The sequence below is a fragment of the Bombyx mori genome, chromosome 19, assembly GCF_030269925.1.
Source record: "Bombyx mori chromosome 19, ASM3026992v2".
NCBI lineage: Eukaryota > Metazoa > Arthropoda > Insecta > Lepidoptera > Bombycidae > Bombyx > Bombyx mori.
In genome coordinates this window covers 5,510,929-5,537,179 of record NC_085125.1, presented here as the reverse complement: position 1 = coordinate 5,537,179, position 26,251 = coordinate 5,510,929, and the positions used below count along the sequence as shown (strand labels likewise).

Here is a 26,251-nt window from a genome sequence, read left to right as displayed (position 1 = left end):
TATAAGTTCTAAGGTCTCAAGCATAGTTACAACGGCTGCCCCGCCCTTCAAACCGAAACGCATTACTGCTTCACGGCAGAAATAGACAGGGTGGTGGTACCTACCCGTGAGGACTCATAAGGTCCTACTGCCAGTAATTACGCAAATTATAATTTTGCGGGTTTGATTTCTATCACACGATGTTATTCCTTCACCGTGGAAGTCAATCGTGAACATTTGTTGAGTACGTATTTCATTAGAAAAATTGGTAACCGCCTGCGGGATTCGAACACTGGTGCATCGCTCAACACGAATGCACCGGACGTCTTATCCTTTAGGCCACGACGACTTCAAAAGAAAAATTAAACTAAAAAACTATTTTTTGGTATCATTTAATTGACATTGAAATTTTACAAATTATTAAACTAGTTGAGTCGAACGAGTACGCTGAAGGATATAAAACAAAAGTCTGCATTGGAAAATCAACACACGTCAACTATAGAACGTAAACATTATCTCGGTATAGTCTAGAAGCATTCGTACGAATGGTGATGTTGAAAGTCTGGGCATAATTCGTTCGAGCGTGTTAACAAGTTGACGGCACGAACATGTTGGACGCTCATTACAGCTGATAAAACAGACGATTAAACAATGAGCCAATGGCACTTCATTGATTCAAGTGGCGGCTACAGCGTTACTAGATACCGCCAATGATGTTGGCGACATGGCGGGTTCTTATACCTAAATGACGTAAATATGGAATTACGAAGACTTTAGGGGAAGCGATTTTGTCAACAAACTAATTCAGGGAACACAATTTTTAGAATATAATGAAAGTCCGTTTTTAATAAAAACTTCACTTTTGTGATTTATACGATACGCATTAAGAGTTCTGATTTCGTTTTCAGATCGGAATCAATATCTTTGTTAAAGATATATTTTGGTATACGGATCTCTGTGTATACTTGTTCTGGTATTATATTATGAGCGTAACCAAATAATACAGAAGAGAATCCTTTTTTGGCGCCATTGAAAGTGAAAGTTTCGTTTTGTTATTCTGAAAATAACTTTTTTCTTCAACTTTTTTTATTTGGACATCATGTTTACAAGTGGCTATGATGGAAACGACATTCAGGAAGCAGATTTTACGCCGCTGTGTATACAATTGAAAATAGCTTTTAATTTCTTGAGCAGATTTGTGATTCTTCAAAAAAAAATGGTCATAGGCCATGTCTAATCCTATACTAAGACAATGACCTATAAAAATATGCTTTCTAATCAAGAAAAGAAAACAAAACAGATTTAAAATCGTATACAAAAGAACAGTAAAATGAATGTTTAAATTATAATGATTTGCAAAACTATTCGGTGTTCAATAAATTTAGGGTAAAATTTCCACTGATCTGTAACATTAATTACTATTACGTTTATTGCATTCGTTTAGTTCTGTTGACCTTGAAATCGACGGTGTGCACGTCACGAGACTTGGCCACGTGAGTCCCCCTTGTGTCACGGAGTACCAACTTCAAGCGCTACATTCTTCTATTAGCCATCACAACAATTAAGACTTTTGTAATTTTAATCGTAGCATTTCATCAACAAGGCGCTTGTCGTATTATTGCAACGTTGGTACACGTTTGTCACGTGTATAAAATATTCTTCAGGGTTAAACTTGCAAATAAATAATATGTTTCTTATCTGTATTAAAGCACGGCACAATTTTGTTCCGTTTCTTCTGTCAATACACTCAAATTTCGGAGAGCAGATGTGATTCGAAACAAGGCGACGGTCTGTATGTCAGAATCGCTTCTGTTTTAAATAGCCTCGTTTTTTTTTTTTTGCGATTTTATGACCTGTTATTAAATAGCCTCATATTTGCTTTTACGCCATTCCACACTTTTGTATCTTATTTCAATATATTTTTTACGTTCGGTTAGTCGTGGTAATGATAATTTATTTTTTAATATGACATTCGAACGTTTATTTTCAAACCCGACCACTGGAGTATTATTGAGGCGAAACGTTTATGATTCGAGTAATATAAACAGCATAAAATAAATCGATATTCTTTTAATAGACGTCTGACATAAACGCTTTATTTCCTGTTAAAGCATTTGTGTCTGAACAGATTTCTTATAGAAGCTATTATACATTGTTAGTCTTACCTTTAGGCATTTCGCTCATAAAACAAATCTCCCGTAATCAAAGTCTCTGTTAGTGATTAGTGGTGGACATAATCTCCGCTACGTAACATGCGGTTTACGTATAAGCACATCACATAAAACACGAATCAAAGCACACGACGATGACAATAGCACAATAAACTAGTATTCAAAATCTAGTTAATGCACTGTAATTTTCAACACTTACGGCACTTTATATATTAATCAGTAGTGATTATTGTAAAAAAAAAAAAAAAAAAATTATTTGGCCACTGAAGATCTGCAAATAATCAATTCCCATTGTAACGTTTACTTGAATAAAGTTTATATGTATGTACATTCATCTGAACTAATACTATTGTTGTGAGATTTGACGCTTTGGCAAGTTGACTATATATGTATACTTTATTTTATGAATGAATGGTAACGGTTTTTATTATATCAATGCAAACATGTTTAGGTACACTGTAAAATGATATTGCAAACGAAAAAAAGAAATCTAACGGGCAATGACCACAACGTATAAACGTTTACAAGCGCGAATTGAGCCGAACTTTTGTCGCCTTCTTCATTGTATCCGGTTAAGATAATATAGTTTCCCGGAGCTCAGTTAAGGTGCAATTTGACAGGCATAAGTGCAAATTGTATCTCAGAATAGAATTGAAGACGTCCCCGGCAATTACCGGCCAATTGAGACAAAAGGATAATGTTTGGTCGCCGTGTCAAGGTTGGTGCGTCTCATTCTAACAATAGAAAAAAAAAAAAAAATTGACACGCGAGATTTATTTGTAATTATTATTATACGAATAATAATTACTGTAATCAAATTATTTGGAAAACAGTTTTAAGGTCCGGTATGCACATTCAATGCGATAAGTACATTTTCAATTTGACAGCCTATTTAACGGTCAACTTAGAAACAAAACAATGTGTTTTTATGAGTTGAGCTTTAGAGAGAGAGAGAGAGAGAGAATACACTTTATTGCACACCAAAACACAATTTACATTCAAAAAACAAAAAAAAAAGCAGATACATTTGTACAATAGGCGGTCTTATCGCTAAAAGCGATCTCTTCCAGACAACCGTTTAATTTACAGAAATTCTTGAAAATATAAAAATATAGCAGGTATGTTGCGGTGTACTATATATAATACATTATTATAGAAAATATATACATACAATAAACAAAATATATACCGTTTACATATAATATGAAATATATACCAATATTTATATACCAATATACATTCTTACATACAATACATACTAATATACTTACATACTTACATTGAGGTTAATGTGGATAATACAGACTAAAATTAGAATTAAGATTAAGATAAACTGAGAATAATCTCAGTAATTAAATAAATATTTCAATAAAAATTGTTGCTACAAAAAAAAACCAATATTGTTAGACTCGAATTTTTAAGTTTATGAAAATCTTGTTCTAAGTTATAAATCAAAATAATAACTATTTTTTAGAATGAATTACGTGACTAAAAAAATTAAAGTATATTTAAATATAGTAAATTCAGTTAAACCCCTTAATAAAATAACTTATTAACATTACAGTAGTTTGAATTTCAAGTGGATATTTCGGCGTACACAATATCATATGTTTTGTATTAAAATATACGATTTTATTGAATCAGAAACTAATGCTTTATGAATCATTTACAAAATATGACGAACATCGAATTATCAAATTATCTTATCTGGATACAGTGTATTTAATGACGTGGCCATTGCAATTTCTGTATTATTATTCGAATCGACGCGGTGGTATATTACCTATATTATTGTTGTGGCGGCACATACATAATTACAATAATTTCCATAATAATGGTGTTGCTCTGAAACAGATTAGAGTATCGGCTGTTTAATTTAGTTGTGTTTCGTGAATTATGAATTTACATTCAAAATTATCCCCAATTTGTTTATTTTATGATACTTATATAACAGCTAACACTTTTTTAATCAAAGGTAATTGTAATTATTATAAAATCACACCAATTCAGTTTCACGAATGCGTCCATTTAATATTTTCCCATAAAATTACTTATTTTTGGTATTAGGTTAAATATTCCGCGATAATATTTATGGAGCGTTCGATTAAAAGTAAGCAGTGCCAGTCTTTCATTGAAATTGAAAGTAGTTTATATTGTACAGGATGGAGGTTACGAAGCATTTATTTTAAAACAGTGTTACGAATTATTAGCATGGTTAAAATTTTAATTATTATTTAACAAATTATTATAAACGTCGAACAATCATTATTTTGTTGTAGAAACCAACAACACGCTGGTGATTAAGTAGTTCTTTAACAGGAGATTCCGAGAGCGATTCTCGGAAATTTTCTAGAAAGTAGACGGGTTGTCGGAATACATCGAAGAAAGTTGTCATTTGTTTAGTTCGAGTGATTGACCTGGCTTTATTACATCACACTGTGTATGTATCGACATTGATAAGCTTCAGAGCGGCCGTTGTGATGTGGTTATCGGCTAATTTTAACCACGGGCTCATGAGATTCTATCGTGTATATACACCTATTCGTTGTACTTACTTTCGCGGCCGGCTAGTTCACATGTGTACTTAACAACGCGACGGAAGAGGTAGCTCGTGTACCTTGCACAGCACATGGCGAACGTTTTCGTCAAATCAGTGAACTAAGAATGTCATTTTTGAAATTATAGAACGGCACGGGCGGCGATGTGCCGACGAGAATTGAGCGCGACTGGTCGACGCTCATAGCACTGTCGATTGCGCCGGCTGGTGGTGGCAGGGTCCCGACGAGATACACTAACCACGACGCCCCGAAATGCACGCGCCGAGCTTCACAATAGCTTATAACGCACTCGCTAAACCGGCCGAGCGGCTGGCCAAGCCCGCACTCCACCATGCACTGATATTTTTTCCATTATAGAGACCAATTAATGTCAATGACTGACGAAACCAGAAGCAGATCACTGCTGTTACTCAGGAATTAATCGTTTGTTTGTGTGATGATAGCTTTATACGCTATTTGGGGCGTTGTGGGTAGATACTTTGTATTCTAATTTGTAATCTACTGTAGACATTAAAATATTGTGACATAAACTAAATACATTATACAATATTATTAAAATAATAACTACTGGAAACACGTCAATATTCATATTATTCTGATATAATTGTTGTTAGTTTTAATTGCCTTCCAATATTAAAACAAATACAATTAGAGGAAAAAATAGTATCACATATACTCACGTTTGTCATAATTAAAAGGGAATCGCTTATGAGAAAAAAAATCCTTATTATATTAGTAACTATTTTTAGTTCAAAGTGAGTCACTTTGCACTTAAAATAATAAGATGTTTATTTAGTATTCCGCAAGTGCTGCTTCTTCCTCCTCCTACACTACTATACTATAAATAAGTTGTTATTCAAGGAAATAATGTTACAAATTTATATTTATATTTCACTTTCACGAAACATTCTGATGATCATGATTTGATATGAATAAAAGTGAAATTCAGTCATGAAGCTTTTAAGAGCTTGTCGATTGTGATAAGGTGTTAAAGTCTTATGACACTTGAACGATCAATTGCAAAGATAAATAATAAAATATATCACTTTCGAAACAGCTTATTTCAATATTATCTAACATAAATAACTTCAAATGTCATATTTTGCAATACGTGAATGGGAGCTTTTTGACATAATGTTATTTGTATGCAGATTCATTTGATTATTTGCTCATTATAACTGTAAATGAGAATATCCGCTCTAATAATATTGCAATGGGTTATTTAAATTTCAAGTGTTGGCAACACAGAAAAGTTTTAGCTGCATAATTCGGATGCATTGAATTGCAATGACTATTAAAGCCCTGTGTGCATCAATTGAAATGACGCAGTTATCCTTTTACCGCAAGTTCGGAATGAAACGCTTTAAAACATAGATATTATTAGAATTTATTTCTGATATGTTTGATTAGTTTAGTTGCTTCGAAGTTGGATGTAGATTCAACTGTCAAGACCTTGGACGGTAACTACAGTAGTGCAGTAAACCAAGCTTACATTTTTCCAAACAATACTACAATACTACAGCAATTTAAATACAAACAAAGATAATGGTGCCTTTATTTAACTAAAATTTTGATATTTTCTGAGAACATCCAAGTTTAGAGATGATTGACCTCGATTTTATTCACCTAACAAAAAAATTTGTTAAAATTGGGTTTTAGGTAAATGGCAAAAGTCTTTACAGGTTTGTCATATTCGTGGGTTCGAAATTTTGGAGCAAGAAAACGAAGGTAGAACCGCATGACAAACTTATATTATTAAAATCCACTTAAAATCTATAAAGAATAATACAATAAAGACACATTTGCTACGACAAGCTCCATTGAAGAAAGCATTTTTTAAATCTGATGTTACTGAAGTTTGGCTATTTAAAAGTAATGATATCGTGACTTTTCTGTAATACTAATTTAAGAAATCGAATCTTATTTCCTGCACTCAAAACAGTAACATACGAGACATTGTTTCAAACTGTCTTAAAACCAATTTTTTTTTAGCATGGGAGGATTATTGGTAGCTGGATGCTTTCCAGTTTCACCAGGTCAGGTGGAAGAGAACGAGCTCAGCCAGGAGGGGTGGGATTTGTTAAGAGATGCTCGTGTGCCTCCGAAGGAGACCTAACGGCTTAAGGGCAGCTGCTTTACCAATGTTTGTTAAAGCGTCCTTGATAAAGATAAGACATAAACCACCCGGCGTATGGACTCGTGCGACACCCGCGTTTGGCCCTCAAATTCAAAATATTTCTAAATAATATCTACTACAAGAGAATAGTGTATTTTGTAAATTAATATTATTTATATATTTCATATTTGCTGGATGCAGGCAACGCAGGACCGGTCTTTGTGGCGAGGCTTGGGGGAGGCCTATGTCCAGCAGTGGACGTCTGTGGATTCCTATAAAAATATAGCAGAATTGCAAATATACATCCGGGAACCGGCGCCTCTTTTCGGTAATTTCGGTCGTTCAGGTTTTAGTCCTATACAATTTTTGAGACTTTGACCTCACGTTCTCCCTTTAGTACCAGGTAGGACGTTTATCCTTCTATTAAATGAAACCGCTAAAACTACGTCCAGAACACAATTAATAAAGACTAATTAGCTAATAACTGATAATCCAGAAACCGTTTTGAACGAAGTCCAATTAAGTGTTGATGGTCTTAATCAAGGCGAAATAATTTGTTCTTTTGTCTCAGTGATATAGGTAGTTGGCCAGAAATCATATTGAAATGATGTACTTGAAATTATCTAAACTAATACAGTTCCGCGTAACTACGCGAAACAAGATTACTGAATTCACGTTGAATTATGAAAATTTTAGTATTATTTTTTTTTCGTTGTTCGCAATTCGTAAGTAGTAGTAATTATAATTATTTTTACGGCATAATTTAGCTTTTTCTTTAAACTATCATTACGAGTATATTATTTCTGACGTTTTCGTGTTCACGGACCACGTGACGTGAGTCGTCCGTGACAATATAATGACAATAAAAAACGCTAGATTAAGCCGTAAAAGGAAATTAATTATGATTATTAATTAATTTATGTCGTTAAATATTTCGCTCACGTTGAAAATTTGAGACAGTCGTACGCCTTGTGTACTTGGCTATTTTTCTTACTCAACGTCTCAGTGCTGAAATACCAATAGCTGATATTCTATTATTATATTATATTATAACCTTAACTTTTGACAAGAAGTCATGATATGGATATGGAATATTGTTTTAAATACTAATTCCAAAATTAACACACTATTACTTATTCTTGAGTTTCATTATTAATGTTATTGCAGCACTAATTGATTGGTTGTTATTATTTCTTATGTTGAATGTGAAATTTCTTTTGAATGGAATATGTCTGGAGTTGGTTGCCTATTTACTCTCTTAGTCTTAGTGAAGCTTTTACGAATCGTTGGTTAGTGATGATTATTTGAAAGTAATCGTAAAGGCCTTCTTCAATAGAAGCTTATTGATATTCTACTTTATCGGATGATAACAAATAAAAATTTGTCATTATTTTGAAGATTCTCTGCTTCTATTTTGTTTTGTTCCTGTCGTTTTGTATGAAATCTGCACCATAATATCTTAAATATCGATGGCAAAATGAGGCTATTAATGTACCTATCATAATAATCTGAACAAAATGTTCCAAATTTAATGATTCGTTGTTCAGAAGTTTTGTGATAAGTAAATATATTTAAATATGAATAGGCAGATACGAGAGAAATCTTAGACTTTCTACATTTTTCTTTTCTTCAAAACTCACGTAATTTTGGCTGGATTCATTTTAACATTACAAATATTTTACATTTACCTCATTAGTCGAGATTGCTTTATTATTGTGTACTCATGCGTAAGGATGTGGAAGTAGATATTATGGAACCGAAGAAAGAAACCCGGAAAAATCTAGAATCGAGACGAGATTTGCAAGATTAGCTTGAACATTCGGACCGTCGCGTCGGTTTCAAGCAAAAGAAGATGTCCTCTTTCGTAGTTGTTTTCTCAAAAGGAATAACGATTTTGACTGTTTTCTGTGCACTAGTTTTATTACGACAATGTAGGAAATACTAGGTTCATTTGAACGCTAAAAAACATTTATTTAACTATTATAATTTGGATGCAAACAAATATCGACCATAATTTTAATAGCTGTTGTCCGTTTTATGGTAACTTTGATGAAGCAAAACTTTTAAAAATAAACAATAACACAGATACAAATTACACACACACACCTTTTTCATGTTCATATACGAATCCTCACTCTAATGCCCTACCTTTCAAAATCAAACGGGTGCATGCATCGTCTCAGAAGTAGAACGTAATCTTCACTTCTCCTTTCACTGTCCCCAAAGTCTGAACTGACTGAATCTTTGATTTATTTATTTATTTTATTATTATTTGTGGTAATAGGTTAACAAAGATTAATAAGTTAATATTAATAAATGTATCACTATGTCCTGCTAGTAAAGCGTACAAATATTAGGTGTAAGTATAATCTACATAAAAATAAAAAAAAACTTAAATTATAATTATTTAACTCTATTCTACTTTATCATCTAAATTATTTAAAGTTATCGTCTAAATATTCTGACATAATATATTAAGCCTTATCTAATAAAAATACTTGCAATTTTTGCTTAAAATCTTGTAAATCTACTGTCTTAAAAAATTTTATAGGTAGTTTATTAAATATTCTTGATCACATACTAAAAAAACTTGTCTTATAGGGCATTTCTATGAATCTGAAGTGGCTTTTTGTATAACAATCGGAAAATTACGTCGGCCCGTGTTTAAAGGGTTTGTTAATCACAATAAAATGAAGCGTGTCTCTTATTTGATTGTTGTTGAATTAGAAACGGTCGTCATTCGTCCCCGAGCAAGCAGACGAGACGTTCACGGCACGTTAGTGGTCTATGAGCCGACGAGAGAATTAGTGACGATTATGACTTCTTCTAATTACTTGTCTTAGTAAATTATTATTTTTGTATAGACCCGTAATTTGCGCGACTCTTGGATTAAATATTTTCATAGCATTGATTTTTTTTATTGCTTAGATGTTGGACGAGCTCACAGCCCACCTGGTGTTAAGTGGTTACTGGAACCCATGGACATCTACAACGTAAATGCGCCACCCACCTTGAGATATAAGTTCTAAGATCTCAGTATAGTTACAACGGCTGCCCCACCCTTCAAACCGAAACGCATTACTGCTTCACGGCAGAAATAGGCAGGGCGGTGGTACCTACCCGCGCGGACTGACAAGAGGTCCTACCACCAGTAATTACGTAAATTATAATTTTGCGGGTTTCATTTTTATTACACGAATATTTATTTGAATATTTATTTAATTGAATATATCTTTTGTAAATTTCGTCCGAATAAGGAAAAAATTGAGTATTTCTTTTCACATTTCCCGAATCCAGTCATTTGGGTTGCTTGTTTCACTTCGTTCATAATTTATAGTGTTACTGTTCTCTTATTATATTTAATCTTTCCAATTTTGAAATTAAATAAAATGTTTACTGCTTTATATGTGCAGACGAGTTCATTGTCATCAATCACCCGACGTTGTTGACATTACAGCGTGCAGAATTCAGATACCTTCGCATCTTTAAAAATTATCGTATCACCCGGCACTCTATGGAACCGCTGGATTATTGATACCGTTTTTCAAGGCATTATTGCACGTATCGTCCAATTCTAGGTTGAGCTATGGTGTTGCCAAAGTGTTATGGCACATCTTAATTAATGGAGGTTAGAAAGAAATACTCGGCGATAGGTGTTGTAGATAGTGTAACTATACTGAGATCTTAGAACTTATATCTCAAGGTGGGTGGCGCATTTACGTTGTAGATGTCCATGGGCTCCAATAACCACTTTACACCAGGTGGGCTGTGAGCTCGTCCACCCATCTAAGCAATAAAAAAAAAAGAAAAAAGTGTGTTCATATTTAAAAAAAAAAAAAGGGTGTTCATATTTTAACTGAGCATCGTTCATGAAGTTACTTGTTCAGAAATATTTACTAAAACTAAACGTCCATAGTATTATCAATACGTAGTTTGACGTGGAAACGTTAATCCAAACACAAACCGAGCTTTAAGCTCCGGACATCAGTGAAATTTGTCTCGTTGATGGAGTTTTGAAGGTTTTACAAAATATTATCACATCTTTCAAACAATGAACTACGTAGTAAACGAATAAAATGTACTGGTCGGAGGGTATTAGATGACAATAGTTAAAATGTTATTCAGTAGAAATTTGAGACAATCATTAAAAAATACACCTGAATCTTCGCCTATATGTTGTTATGTTTAAGGACTTCGATAACCAATATCATGTATTTAAAAAAACTTATGAGACGGCAACATTTTGGGCCGACTGGTAACATTTTCTTAAAATTCTCATATATTTATTCCAACTTTTCTAGTTCATCTCAAATTTGGCCACTAAAGAAAGAGCACTTTGGCACGTAAAACCTATATATTCCGTTAATATTTTAGTAGTAGGTGGTTTAAAACATATGTATGTATATAGGTTTATATTTTGAGAAAAATAAAGCGTTTCATAAAAACCACGTTTGTGTTAACAATGCCTCTTTGTTATGTTTTTAGTTAATGAATATTTCAGTATTTAGTATATTTTTTAAATATTTACGTTGCAAATTTTAATTTTGTTTTCTGGCAATAAACTTTGATGTCCTCTTTTTGCTTTATCGTTTCATTGACTTCAAAATTAAGTCAGTAATAAAAAAAAAGTAAGCTGACTTGATTATCCTATTCAAAATGAAACGCAGTGTAAAAATAATACGCAACACAATCATAGTAATAAACAAACATTTAATTTTAGTTTTCCTTGAAACGCCGTAAAATTTGGCTTCCAGATTCGTATTAATACTACAAGTAACATACCCGTTCTGCATGGTATTACAATCTGCTTTTAACATTAACATAAACAAACAATTTCAAACTATATACGAATTGTATTGTAAATATAGGAGAGGTCAGAGACTGGCGAGAGATTGGACTTGTGATTTTTTTTTTATCTTAGGAATTTAAATTCAATCTGAAAATGCGGATTTTTATGACGACATTGAACCACTGATGGTCTTGTTAATCTTGTTATATATATTTTATATTAGGTAGTATTAGTCTAGGGTAAGTATTTGTTGATGGCTCTAATAAATTCAGGGTACCGTTTGCACAGAAATTAGCCAAGTTTAATGGCGTTGCCGTTACGTAATGGGTGACGGTACATTCCCGTTCCATGAATATTTTTGAGAATCATCAGCACGATATTTTTTTTCTACCTATAGACATTTAACATAAGTTTTGAGAAAACAAATTGTTCGTTAGATTCATATGTCATGTTTTATCTATCAGTGTCTAAAAACATTATTTTCTTTGAAGAGTATACAAAAATTTGCGATTTAAGCTGTTTAGAACAGTCAACACGCTTGCCGAATTGTGTTCCATTGTAAGGTTCGCACAATATTGTATATAGTTTAGAGTATTGACGTCACAGTATTGTTATAGGTATCAACGCGATTTTCTTACAGTAATAGGTATACGTATAACGTTTATTTAAAGCTAAACTAGTGTATATTGTTGTGGAAACTAAGATTATGTACGTTACGTTACAAACATTACGTTTGCTTCATCGACTGCCACAGATGAGCTTGATGTTGGTCTGTTTCGTTTTTTTTATAAAAAACGTGTGGCACTCGGGAACTGCCGCGGTAAAGCTATTGCATAGCATTTTTTATCAACTTATGCAATTATAATTATACAATGATAATTTAATATTAAAACAATAATAAAACAAGACCACGCTATATTAAACATTAATAAAAGCAAGACCTTAACTGTCCCCTTCACACTCATAAGCTAGACCGCGCGAGAGAGAGATGGGCAGACTTTTCATGATGCGCATGCAGTGTAACGTCACGCCACGCCCTTATTCCCAAACACTACACAAGCGCAACGTGTGAATGTGTTGAACGCGAGCTACATGGTAGGCGGAGTGAGGGGTGTAAGGTTTTTTTCGTTACGGAATTTCATGATTCCGCTCTCAAGCCGCGCTCAAGGCCCGCGATAAAATCTATGCAATAACTTAAAACTACTGTGTAAATCGTTTGTCATCGCTACGTGTCAAAATTACACTATAATGCCGTGATGGTAAGGTCAAGAGTCGCGGTCGTCAAGTGCACAGGAAATGAAAGAGGCAAGGCGAGGCCAGTCTGTCGTTCGACGCACCCGTTTTGTGAACTATGAGATGAAAGTCATCGTATTCATTCCATGTTTGCCGATACTATATTTATAATTTACTAGCGACCCGCCCTCGCTTCGCTTCGGAAACATTAAAACAAACAAGAAACAAAAAAAAAAAAAAGTAGCCTATGTTCATCAGGGACAATGTCGGCTTCTAATGGAAAAAAGAATTTTTCAAATCGGTCTAGTAGTTTCGGAGCCTATTCGAAACAAACAAACAAACAAATCTTTCCTCTTTATAATATTAGTATAGATTAGAAATGGGTTTTTTCTTATTGCCCTTGTAGGCAGACGAGCATACGGCCCACCTCATAGTGAGTGGTTACCGTCGCCCATGGACTTCAGCAATGCCAGGGGCAGAGCCAAGCCGCTGCCTAGCGATTTTTTTTTATTGCTTAAATGGGTGGACGAGTTCACAGCCCACCTAAGTTCTAAGGTCTCAGTATAGTGACAGCGGCTGCCACGCCCTTCAAACCGAAACGCGTTACTGCTTCACGGCAGAAATAGGCAGGGTGGTCGAAGCTACCCGCGCGGATTCAAGAGAGGTCCTACCGCCAGTAAATATTAATAATACTCAACACGGGTCAATATCGTACTCCACATTCAGAGACGAAGCTGTAATTGCACTTAATTTACGGGTAGTCCACAAATGCAACACTATTTCGTGGTAAAAAAATTATCCAATTTAGAAACTTATTAAATAAATAAATATTATGTCAATTTAATAAGTTAAAAAATGAATAAAAGTTACATTTTTACTACAAGACAAAATACGTTCCGATTTGATTCAATTACAATTATGATTTAATACAAGGTACATAAGTCCTTTGCCTAGTTACAGCAAAAATACCCAATAGTTTTGTAAATAAAATAAAATAACTCAGTGCAATGTAAATGTCCATAATAGACTAGGTGCAATGTAGATTATTCAGATTGGTTTATTAATATCTTTCCGGTTGCTATTTAATGACATAATCACTATTTTTAAATCTAGGATATTTTGTAAACTTGACTTATTCATGATAATAAAAATATGCAAGTATTTTCATTTGCATATATTTCTTGATTCGAATGTTATTTATGTTATATCTATCTTATACCTTTAAACGAGCAAGTGTATTAATATATATAATCTGAATGTCGGAAACGGCTCCAACGATTTTCATAAAATTTAGTATACAGGGGATTTCGGGTGCGATAAATCGATCTAGCTACGATTTATTTTCAGAAAATGTTGTTTTATTCGTGTTTTTAATAATCAACTCTTCCCGACATCTATTGGCGAATAATAATACAATTTTTCTTAATTGAGGGAAACTAACCGCTTTAAAGACACAGCAAGATGGCGTTATCAAAAAAATTTCATCATCTAGTGTTTTTTAATCTAAAAATATTCTGGAACCAAAGTATAATTACAATAGTAAATAGGTTACATTGAGTTTGATAATTATCGCTGAAATCTCAATATTTTAAATATTGCTTTTAATATTTTTTTCTTCTTTTTGTTATTGACCTCTTCTCTAATTGGACAACCATTTTTTTAAGTCTAATTAAAAAAAAAAACGGTTTTAAAAAAATATACTAAACGTTTTTGTTCCTTGCATATTTAAATAGATCAATAGTGCTAAGTCACATCAATCACTAGTGCCCTTTCACTAATATCACTAATCACTAAAGCTCTTTCCTTTTATCAAATCGATCAATTCGTCTTTTTATAAATCAAATTTAGGCGATCATGAAACTACAACTACTACTATTATCCACATCCAATTTAAATGTGGTTAAGCAGATAATACTCAATAAATCAAGAAGGGAATGCTATCTTTTAATCTAGAGTTAATCTCACTGAGAGATCCAAAAGAAGCGTAGCTTTTAGTATGACTTCGCTCGATCGCTTGAATAAAGTGAAAAACACGATGTTACTTTGGCAAACGTTCGATTCAAGTTTTTCATGTCACAAATTTACGACTGTGACGTCATGGACTTTTCTCGAATACTGCAACACTAAAATGTCAAAATGCCGTTGACCTCCATTATTTAAAATTTCACTGAAATACACTTCAGTTTGAATATTGGTTAATTCCATTATGACAATGAACGGTGAGAATTTGAACGTATAAGTATTTATATTTATTTATGTACCATTATTTTTTTGTTTAGATGGGTGGATGAGCTACCTATTGTTAAGTGATTGTTTGAGTTCATAGACATCGACAACGAAAATGCCGCCACCCAACTTAAGACATGAGTGTTTACTGGTGGAAGGACCTCTTGTGAGTCCGCACGGGTGGGTACCGCCCTGCCTATTTCTGCCGTGAAGCAGTAATGCGTTTCGGTTTGAAGGGTGAGGCAGCCGTTGTAACTATACTGGGACCTCAAATCTCAAGGTGGGTGGCGGCATTTACGTTGTAGATGTCTATGGGCTCGAGTAACCACTTAACACTAGGTGAACTGTGAGCTCGACCACCTACCTAAGCAATAATAAAAAAATCTCAATTTTTACGATACAATGGCTGTCTTACCGCTTAAACTGAAAAGCATTACCAGAAGATCAATAATTACGATAATTATAATTTTTGCGATTCTAATTTTTATTGCACCATGAAATAATATAATGACCATAAAATTCGAGAGACCAAACCGTATAAATATTTTACGATTACGACTCGTGAAAACCGAAGAAAATACTAAATTTTTTATTTGGTTAGTTAGGGATTTCGTATATGCGTATAATAATAATAATAAATATATCACGCGTTTATTCTCGCTAATCTCCACAACGCAACGCTTGACCCAATTTCAATGCTGGCTAATGATGTATGTATTACAATAAAATTGGGCCAACATTCACAATTACCTTAAAATCGGTTGCTTATGCGGTAACTTAAAATCACTAAATATCGGCAGAGCATATAAAAAATCTCGGTGTATACTTAAAAAAATAGAAAAATAAACCAGTGATTTTGAGATTTCTTTTCCATCCGCTTGTCTGTTTGTTTGTTCGCGTACATCTCTTGAACTACTACAGTATAAAATTAAAAAAACATATTTTGATTAAGCATGTGCACTTTATTACCGTGAATATAACAAGATTAATTCAATCACTTTCAATATTATGTCGATACACACTAGACAGTAAACCTTGCGTCAACTGTAAAATATATGTGTGGTACTAGAACTAAAATAATGTTTGAATTCACGAAATTAAAACTACGATGGGTCCATAAAATTTGCGTTAAATTTTGAACAAAATCCTTTGTGAAGTTTTTACTTGTTCGCATAGTTACATAAGCGGAACAAAGATGACAATTCCAGGAAGAGTGTCTAAGCCAACAAGTCATTTAACTGTTCGGCCTCTATCAGAAGCGATATATATTCAATTAAGTATTTCACAAAATACAATGATAGGAAGAGTTATAATAATTTACATATAATAATTTACATATACTTGAGAGCTTAGAACTTGTATCTCAAGGTGGGTGGCGCATTTACGTTGTGGATGTCTATGGGTTCCAGTAACCACTTAACATCAGGGGGGCTGTGAGCTCGTCCACCCATCTAAGCAATAAAAAAAAAAAAAAAAAAAGGAATTAAGGAAGTCAATAGTGGCTGGTTGATTTTTGTAATGTAAGGCTAAGGATTACTTATGTGTATTATTATAGATCATGATACGTTGGCGCATTTTGAAAACGTTGTTGCTTAAAAGCTTAAGGCGCCTGATGTGCTCACATCGAGCAATACGACAATGTCGATGTTCGAATCCGTAAGTAGGTATATTATCAATTTTTTTTAAGGAAATACGTACCTTAAACACTTAAACATAGACACGATCTATTTCCGGGATGAAAAAATAATATCGTCTACTAAAAGCAACTCGCAAAATCTATATATATATATCTATGTATATAAAAATCAATTGCTGTTCGTTAGTCTCGCTAAAACTCGAGAACGGCTGGACCGATTAGTCTAATTTGGGCCTTGAATTATTTGTGGAAGTCCAGAGAAGGTTTAAAAGGTAAATAAATATGAAAATGCTCGGAATTACATAAAAATAACAATTTTGTTTTTCCTTTGATGTGTCCCCGTCGGACGGATTCCTTTTGTTTGTTTTAAGTTTATTTTATACAAAAGTTTAGGTCTTTTATTTATCGACTGAGGCACTACGAAGTCTGCCGGGTCAGCTACTGTGTTATAAATTTGCGTACCAATATATGTTTGACCAATACCAAAATATGTTTGAGAGAATTAATATGGTCTTTACTGATGTATTTATTCCTAAAACTGTAACATTAAAAAACAAAACGGTGTTCAGCGAGTGGGCCACCACCGGAGTGTACAAAAGTAGAAAAAAATTGTATGATCTGTATTCTGAAAAAGCTTATAATAATGATGAAACATTTCATCAATATGTCAGGAACTATTCCAAACTATTTAGAAAAGTTTGTTTAGCGGCAAAATCTTTACATTTAAGTGATTTAATCAAAAATGCCCCTGACAAGATAAAGATGACTTGGAACATCATTGGTAGAGAAAGTGGAAAAGTCAGAAATAGCCATCAAGAATTCTCGTTAAAAATAGACGATAAATTGGTAACTAGTCATGAAGATGTGGCTAATGCTTTTGAAAAGTTTTTCTCTGACATTCCAGTTTCAACTACCACATCTCTAAATTCATCCCCCACAGCAGCTGAAATATTATTGCATAACCATGTCAAGAAATGCAATGAAATTTTTAAATTTAAGAAAATTAATTCAAACAATATAATAAAAAGCTTTAATAGCCTTAATGTAAAAAATACAGCTGACTTGTGGGGAATATCAGTAAAGGTTTTGAAGTCTGTAATAGACATTATTGCTTCTCATCTTGTTAGTATTTTTAATGATTGTATTAAGTGTGGTGTATTTCCTGACTTAATGAAACATAGTAAAGTGATTCCTCTTTTTAAATCTGGTAGTACTGATGACCCCTCTAACTATAGACCTATTTCAGTACTTCCTACGTTGAGTAAAATCTTTGAAAAAATTATTTTGACACAACTTTTAGAACATTTTAAATCAAATAACCTGCTTCATAATAAACAATTCGGGTTTACAAGGGGTCGCTCTACAACTGATGCAGGTGCTTATCTAATCAAAAATATATTTCAATCTTGGGAGGAATCGCATGATTGTCTTGGAATTTTCTGTGACTTATCCAAAGCATTTGACTGTGTTGAACATGAAACATTGGTGAGGAAACTACATCACTATGGTATTAGGGATGGTGCATTGGAACTTATTACTTCCTATTTATCAGGAAGGATACAAACAGTAGATGTGAAAGGAAATAGATCTTCAGGCACCACGTTGAAAATGGGTGTACCTCAGGGTTCCATTTTGGGTCCTTTTTTATTTCTAATATATATAAACGATTTGCCTAGTTTTATTGAGTCCCGACACGAGGTCGTATTATTCGCAGATGATACATCTTTATTATTTAAAATTAAACGACAATTACAAGTCTATGACGAAGTGAATGATGCGATTTCGTGTGTGGTTCATTGGTTCCGTATCAATAACCTATTATTGAATAGTAAGAAAACGAAATGTATTAAATTTACTTTAAAATGTATTAAATCATCTTTAAATGTGAGACAAGTAGATAGTAATGTAATTGTTTCTGAGGAATCATTGGAGCTTGTTGAGTCAACCGTATTTCTTGGTATAACAGTGGACTCCAAACTGCAGTGGGGACCTCATATTCATAAATTGGCGAGTAAGCTTAGCTCTGCAGCATACGCAGTAAAAAAAATTAGAATGTTAACAAATGCGGACACGGCCCGTTTAGTTTACTTTAGTTACTTCCACAGTGTCATGTCCTATGGCATTTTGCTATGGGGCAATGCGGCCGATGTAGAAATGATATTTATTCTGCAGAAAAGAGCTATACGTGCTATTTATAACATGCACTCAAGGGAATCCCTGAGGGAAAAATTTAAAGAAATTAAAGTTCTCACTATGCCATCCCAGTACATCTTTGAAAATTTGATGTATGTTCGTAAACATATTGAGGAGTTTCCTAAGATGTCGGACATACATAATAGAAATACTAGGAACAAACACAAGCTTGTTGTGCCGATGAGTAGGTTACATAAGATACGAAATTCATTCGGGTGTTTGTCTGTGCGCCTGTACAACAAAATCCCACAAGATGTTCAGAACCTACATATACATAGGTTTAAGAAAACTATTAAAGAACATCTGTGCAATAAAGCTTACTATAAAGTCAATGATTATCTAGAAGATTGCACAAAGTGGGAATGAGTTGCTCGCTCCGGGAATTTCAATATTGTAAAATTGTTATGTTATAATTACTTATTGTAATATGAATATTTAAAAAAAAAAAAATATTTAAAATAAAAATAAAAATCTAATATTAAAAAAAAAAAAACATGCCCGCTGAGTTTCTTGCCAATTCTTCTCAGGACGGAGGCTAATTCTTGTGAATTGGCGGTAATTCTTTTGACGTTCAACAAGTATGTACTTTCATTTATGTTGAATAAAACTTTTTTTGATTTGATTTGATTTGATTTGATTCGTAATTGCTGGGTAGGAAGGCTTTTTGTGAGCCCGCACCTATTGCTTCTACAGCGAAGCAGTCACGTATTCCATTTTGATGGGACAGACATTCTATAACACCATTGCGATTTCAAGGTTGGAGACGGTATTCACGTGCTAATAATGTATACCGTCTCTGGTAAGCACTCGATGCGCCGTGAGCTAATTCAACCATTTAATGCAATCAATTTTTAACATTAAAACTAAATCAATCAAAACTCAACACTATTTCTTTTAATATAAGGCATCTTTCATTTTTTCTGAAGATCTACAGTTATTTATTAATTTAAGCTGTAGGATCTTAGTTTCTGATTTAAGACCGAGTATGTTGAACTTCACCCTGTATATGTATTTAAGTTTCACAGATCGAAAATGTGTATTTATATCTTAAATTAAACAAAATGTCGCATTTAGGTATAGTCATTGTTCTATCTAGAATCTATCTATGTTATATAAGTTCTTATGTAAGCTGCTTTAGTGCGAACGAGCCTTATAACATAGCTCCAATACATATTAAAGCAAGTTACAGATCTCAGAGTAAGGCTGCTACGTGAAAATCTATTGTATTATTCAAAGATTTAGAGAAGGGAACTAGGTCAGGTGCTTTAGAAGATGTCCTATTAAGTGAACATGTTTTAAGTGAATTTACGCGAAACTTGGTCTTTGTGTACTTATGATACTGATACTTGGTATCGGGTTTAATTAACCTACTGATATTAGTAGATAAATGTCATTTTCTTTAATGCTTAAGAAGTATAATCTTACTTTTTTGTTTCGAGCATTTTTTTTTCTATTGCTTATTTGGGTGGACGAGCTCACGGCCCACCCGGTGTTAAGTGGTTACTGGAGCCCATAGACATCTACAACGTAAATGCCGCCACTCACCTTGAGATATAAGTTCTAAGGTCTCAGTATAGTTACAACGGCCCCACCTTTCAAACCGAAACGCATTACTGCTTCACGGCAGAAATAGCCAAGGCGGTGGTACCTACCCGTGTGGACTCACAAGAGGTCCTACCACCAGTAATTACGCAAATTATAATTTTGCGGGTGTAATTTTTACTACACGATGTTATTCCTTTATCGTGGAAGTCGATCGTGAACATTGGTTAAGGACGTATTTCATTAGAAAAAATGGTACTTGCCAGCGGGATTCGAACACTGATGCATCCCTGGATACGAATGCACCGGACGTCTTATCCTTTAGACCACGACGATTCCACGAGTATATTAGTTTACAAACATGAAGATTTTAATTTTCGTCAATACGCAATCTTAAACTAGCTGATCTAAAGTTAATTGATTTTATGTATAGCTGATTCCATTGCGTGTCTATGATTTAGTTTCGTATAACCACGTTAAAAATAACCATAACTAGGGTTTGCTTTGGGTTTGTTTTTAAATATTACTTCAAGATAAACTGAAATATGACTGTTATTTGAAGTTAATCTGACCTTTTCCCTTCAATAGTATGAAAATCATGTGTTTTATTTTACATTAAATTTCGATTCTAATTGTATTTTTATTGTACAATGTTTTAACTGTTTAAATCTTTATTTATTGTTACTCAGAAACGAATCCTTTCAAATTATTTTCGATAAAAAAAATAGACAAACGTTCGCAGCGGTCAAGCGAACTAATCTGTACATGGCACGCTAATCTCATTTGTTTTACATGAACCACTTAATTCAGGAGATGAAGAGGGTAAGCCGCCAACTTGTTTTGACACGACCTTCAGACTTGGAATCCGTTCATCGCTGTGAGCAATCACAATCTGTGATCCTTTTATGGCTGCTAATTACTCAATAGTACCAAACTTAAATTATTAAATTAATAGAATATGTTGGAGCAGTGTTTAACATGCTTGTCATCAACATTGTCGCAATTACTTTGTTCAGAAAATCAATGGTTAGTGCATATTATACTACACAGCTTCAACGGAAGATTTTTTATAATTCTTTAGAGAAGAAGATTATTTACATTTTTATCTTTATTGATTTTTGTAGCTAATGTAAATATCGATAAAGTTGAAGTCTTTTCGCGGTAGGCAGCAACTTGGCTCTGCCCCTGGCATTGTTGAAGTCCATGGGCGACGGTAACCTCTCACCATCAAGTGGGCCGTATGTTCGTCTGCCTACAAGGACAATAAAAAAAGTCTCAATTGTATTGCATGACAAACCTGAACGTATGACTGCTTCACTTAAGAAATAGGCAGAAATGGGAGGAATAGACAAGATAATGAGCAGTATCCCATGTGAGGCCCGACCTGTGCTTTGTAAAGCCCAAGTCTTTTGGACAAAGGCTTCCAACATTTTAGAAGCTAATTGACTTCGATACTGAACACCGCTAGAAACATCGACCACATCGACACTGGCGGAAGGCAGGGGTACTCCTTGGAATTGCAGCGCTATGACAAAATGGTCCTTCTTCGAACTCGAAGACTCCGAAACGACAGAGCCGATTTCGATGAATTTTTCAGGAAATCTTCAGATTGCATTAGCCAGTGATCGTCTGAATTTTGGTAGCGATCGAATCAAAGACCAATCTTATATCGGCCAGCAAAGTAAGCGTTTGACTATAGCGTATATTAGTAACAGCGGATGAGTATGAAGAAACTTAATGAATAATTTGTAATAATTGAATACACGAACACGTATTTCGTTAATTAAGCTGTATAGAGGAACTTCTATGATTGTTTTTGTTCTACTTACATTCAGAAAAGCCATGATACTAGTAATATACAAACATATTATACTACTCTTACTTTTTTTTATTTATTGCTTAGATGGGTGGACGAGCTCACAGCCCACCTGGTGTTAAGTGGTTACTGGAGCCCATAGACATCTACAACGTAAATGCGCCACCCACCTTGAGATATAAGTTCTAAGGTCTCAAGTATAGTTACAACGGCTGCCCCACCCTTCGAACCGAAACGCATTACTGCTTCACGGCAGAAATAGGCAGGGTGGTGGTACCCATCCGCACGGACTCACAAGAGGTCCTACCACCAGTAACAAATTCAACAATAACAAGTTCCTAAAGTAATTAATAGATTCACTAATTATTCTTTGGCTTTGTCAATAATTAGTACACAATTTAAGGTGATTCGTAATTACGACATGATTTCATATTCTCCCAATCTCATTAAGTGTCAGTAAACGTGACATATGTACATAATAGGTAATTTGTAAGACGAATAAATAAATACCTGTTACTAAATATATGCGTGGACCGAGTTTTACTAATCTGTGATTTTAATTCGAACGAGACACACATACATTATTAGCGGGTAACCTTTAAACTAATTGAATCGATATATTAGTACTGAGCGTTGACACCATTAGACATACGAAAGCACGGGTAGGTATCATCATTCTATCTACTTCTGCCGTCATGCTATACGTTTAGGTTTGAAGGGGTAGTAGTTGTACTACAAAACTGAGCCTCAGTGAAATAATGTCTTAAGGTCAGTGGCAGCATTTACATTCTTGATGTCTATGGGCCCCAGTAACCACTCAACACGAGGCGGGCCGTAAGCTCGTCCAGCTAGTAAAACAAAAAAAGAAAAATCTCGAGATTCAAGAAATAAATCGATAACAAGCGTAATACGCTAATAAAAAACTGGTGAGAGTATCTGAGGTAGAACGGTTGGAGAGCTTGCAGATATTGCCGGAGGGATTACATCTACCGCGGATCAATACGATGTTGCTTTGGGAGCCCCCGAATAGCCACCGGTGCGGTTGTTTTAAATCGTTTTATCAACCGACAATCGGGTTATTCTATATTTCGAAATTTAAGTAAGAAGATCATCGTTTCGCAAGTCCAAAGAACGGGATATTCCGAAATTCATACCGACATTGTTCGATTTCATTATTAAGTCATGCCCGACAATGGCTGTTATTTAATACCTGATTTAATAGCTGGCCAATGATTCCCTGTATTTTATCTTTATTACCATTTAATATACTGAGCTTGGCCGAGCCTGTATTTGATACATCTTGACTATTTTTGCCGCGAGACAAGTAATCCAATTTGAATGCTATTTAGGTTTTGACAATTGATACTTCGAGCTCATGTCTCAAGTTGTGTAATGGAGTTTATTTCTTGAAATGTATGGGCTTGACCGTCTACATCGATAAAGTTCCTTGACATAAAAATAAATAAATTTTAACAGCACTAGGTCATGACACAATTGACTGTAATTTGAAAATTGTTGATCATTAGTGGAATATTTCAGATATGAATAGGAATTCAACAATTACTGTTATAATATTCAAGGAACTTCGTTGCCTATACTTCGGTGAGTCACTTACCTTTTAGGACACCCACGAGAAGACACGGTGTTCTATATGTATGTAACAATCTAGATCGAGACGAGTAACTAACAGCGAACAAAATTAAATTAAAAAATTGTTTACGCAAATACACAAAAAAAAAATTATTTACCAAAAAAAATCAAATGAGAAGAAATTCGTAAACAAATTTCAAACCACAGAATGTAAATACAACGGAGTGTGGTTAAGCAGCTTTTGGAAATAGCCGCGTATTTCATTTTTAAAATAGATAATATAAGAAACCTTTTTCATTACCACTGTACTTATCTGTATCTGTACACTAAAGTATGCTTAACAAATTAATCGTTTGAGCTGTTTTCTCTGTACAGATTAAAAAAAAACACAAATCGGTTGTCTTTAAAGTCGGTTTACTGACGATAGTTGAACGTGACAACGTCATAAGAAAATACTGATGGAATGGTTTCATTTTTCAAAAGAAATTTTTATTTTTATTTGTTTGATAGATATTTTGTATGGACAATTGACACCACATTCACTTTTCACTGAACTTCATACTTGACGAAAACATGTAAATGTATTATTGTATAACAGCTGTCCACGCGGATGCATCGCTCACTCAAGTAGGAGAGAGACAGATGTCGAACGCTGCCGAACGCGGAGGCCGATTGTGCCTCTTTGTCGCTCGTTGCGCGCTCTCGCTTGCACTTCAGGCCTTAAATAGAACGCCTCAGAGAGAGGTAACGCCGCATGAGTCATGTTTTTTCATGCGTGTAGCCGGCTCCATCGAATTATAAGACGTTGTCACGTCAAAGCAATTTCAATATTAATAACAGAAGCAAATATTAGAAACATAAGCGCTAGTAAATACAGTTGTGGTTTTAATCCTTCCTTACGGTGTCTCATGATCTGGCTGTTTGTTTAGGATATTTGTGTCACGACAAAAGCTATTGTCAATATCTATAATATAATTGTTAGGCATTTGTCTTAGGAAATGCGTATTATTACTTTTAATGATTGAGATTTAATAATTTTACTAATGTTTTTTGGTTTGCGTTCGCAAAATAAAGAATGGGAATTCGATATTCTTAATCCACTGTCTTGAGATCGATTTAATGGAACGATAATTAAAAAAACCTAATACAACAAAATATTTTCTTTATGTTGTTATTTAATCATTTTATATTTGATTTCAAAACTAATATGATGCTAAGCTGTGATCGCAGTGAAAATGGTTTTAACTTTCCACTTCGACACATTGCTCCATTATCAACTGCGACCAACATTCCACCCTTCAAACGGGAATAAGCTATTTATATTAGCTATACAAGTATCATTACTTATGAACCTTATAAGTTAAGCTTAGACAAAATACAATAATCAGATCAGAAAACAATGTCTAAGTTTAGAAATGCCCATATTTTGAGAACGTTTACTAGGTATCATGTTGGGACAGAAGGACCAATCCGTTACAATGTAATCTCACTGTTGATTTGGGATATTTATTTACATTAAGACAAAAGCTGTTTGAAATGGTTTGACACATTTCGTGGGGTTCACTTTCTACAGTTTCTGATTTGTAATATTTGCTAACAGATTTTCAGTTTATTGTGTGAACGTACATATTTAGTAACAGGCTTAAAGGTAATTAATGACTTTGTTACGTAAACTGAACATTTATCGTTTTGCTAAAAATATATACGAAATTAACTCATTTATTGTATGTGAAAGGTCTTTTCTCTTCACAGTTGATTGTTTGAACGAGGTCTCTATTGTCGATATTTGTAAGCTTAAATATACATATGTACAGCTATTTTTAGTACAAAGAATAGTCCTAAATAAATACTGAACAATAAAAGTAAAACAACTATCAAACCAAAAATAACATATTGCATTATTTCCATAAGTTTAAATTTAATTGAGAGATTTATAACTAGGTACATATTTTATATTAAAAAAAAACATTTTCATTTTGCGTCTTCCAAAATTATTCCTTGAGCCACTTTTACATATTTATTATCCAGGGTAAGTTTGTGTGAAGGTGAGTAAAGGTCGTCTGTGCTCATTTATCATTCCGTTACCCAGCGTCTGCAATGTCCTCTTAGTTAGTTACTATGTCCTAACAAAAGTATGCGTGTTCGTAAACGTAATCTTGATAATTAAATATTTATTTTACTATTGGACCGCGCCGGCTTCGTAGCGTGCTTATTTTCACGATCTTTTGCCATCATTAATGTTAAATTAAATGTGTATGTGACATTGTGCTGAAATCGAACCACGTTTTTAATGCAATATTTCAAGGCCGCACAGAAAACAATTATTCAATTATCTGGTGTAGTGGTAAGTGACATGGTCACTACACAAAGGGGTCGCGGGTTCGAATCCCGCCAAGGGAAGA

General features: G+C 33.9%; 1 protein-coding gene across 22 annotated transcripts in view; it reads right to left on the bottom strand.

Moving 5' to 3' along the window:
* Positions 1-26,251, bottom strand: part of LOC101745162 (potassium/sodium hyperpolarization-activated cyclic nucleotide-gated channel 2) — a 271,145-nt gene that overhangs the window by 48,369 nt on the left and 196,525 nt on the right. For 7 of the 22 annotated variants that reach the window (XM_062673960.1, XM_062673959.1, XM_062673958.1 and 4 more), the window contains exon 2: positions 2,145-2,421. The exons of 11 other annotated variants lie outside the window; for them this stretch is intronic. In XM_062673960.1, coding sequence (XP_062529944.1) covers positions 2,145-2,163 — 19 coding nt within the window. In that variant the 5' untranslated portion in view covers positions 2,164-2,421. Of the gene's footprint in view, positions 1-2,144; positions 2,422-4,705; positions 4,848-26,251 lie in introns of those variants that run through there. 4 more of the 22 variants (XM_062673956.1, XM_062673965.1, XM_062673966.1 and 1 more) reach the window with 2 other exon arrangements.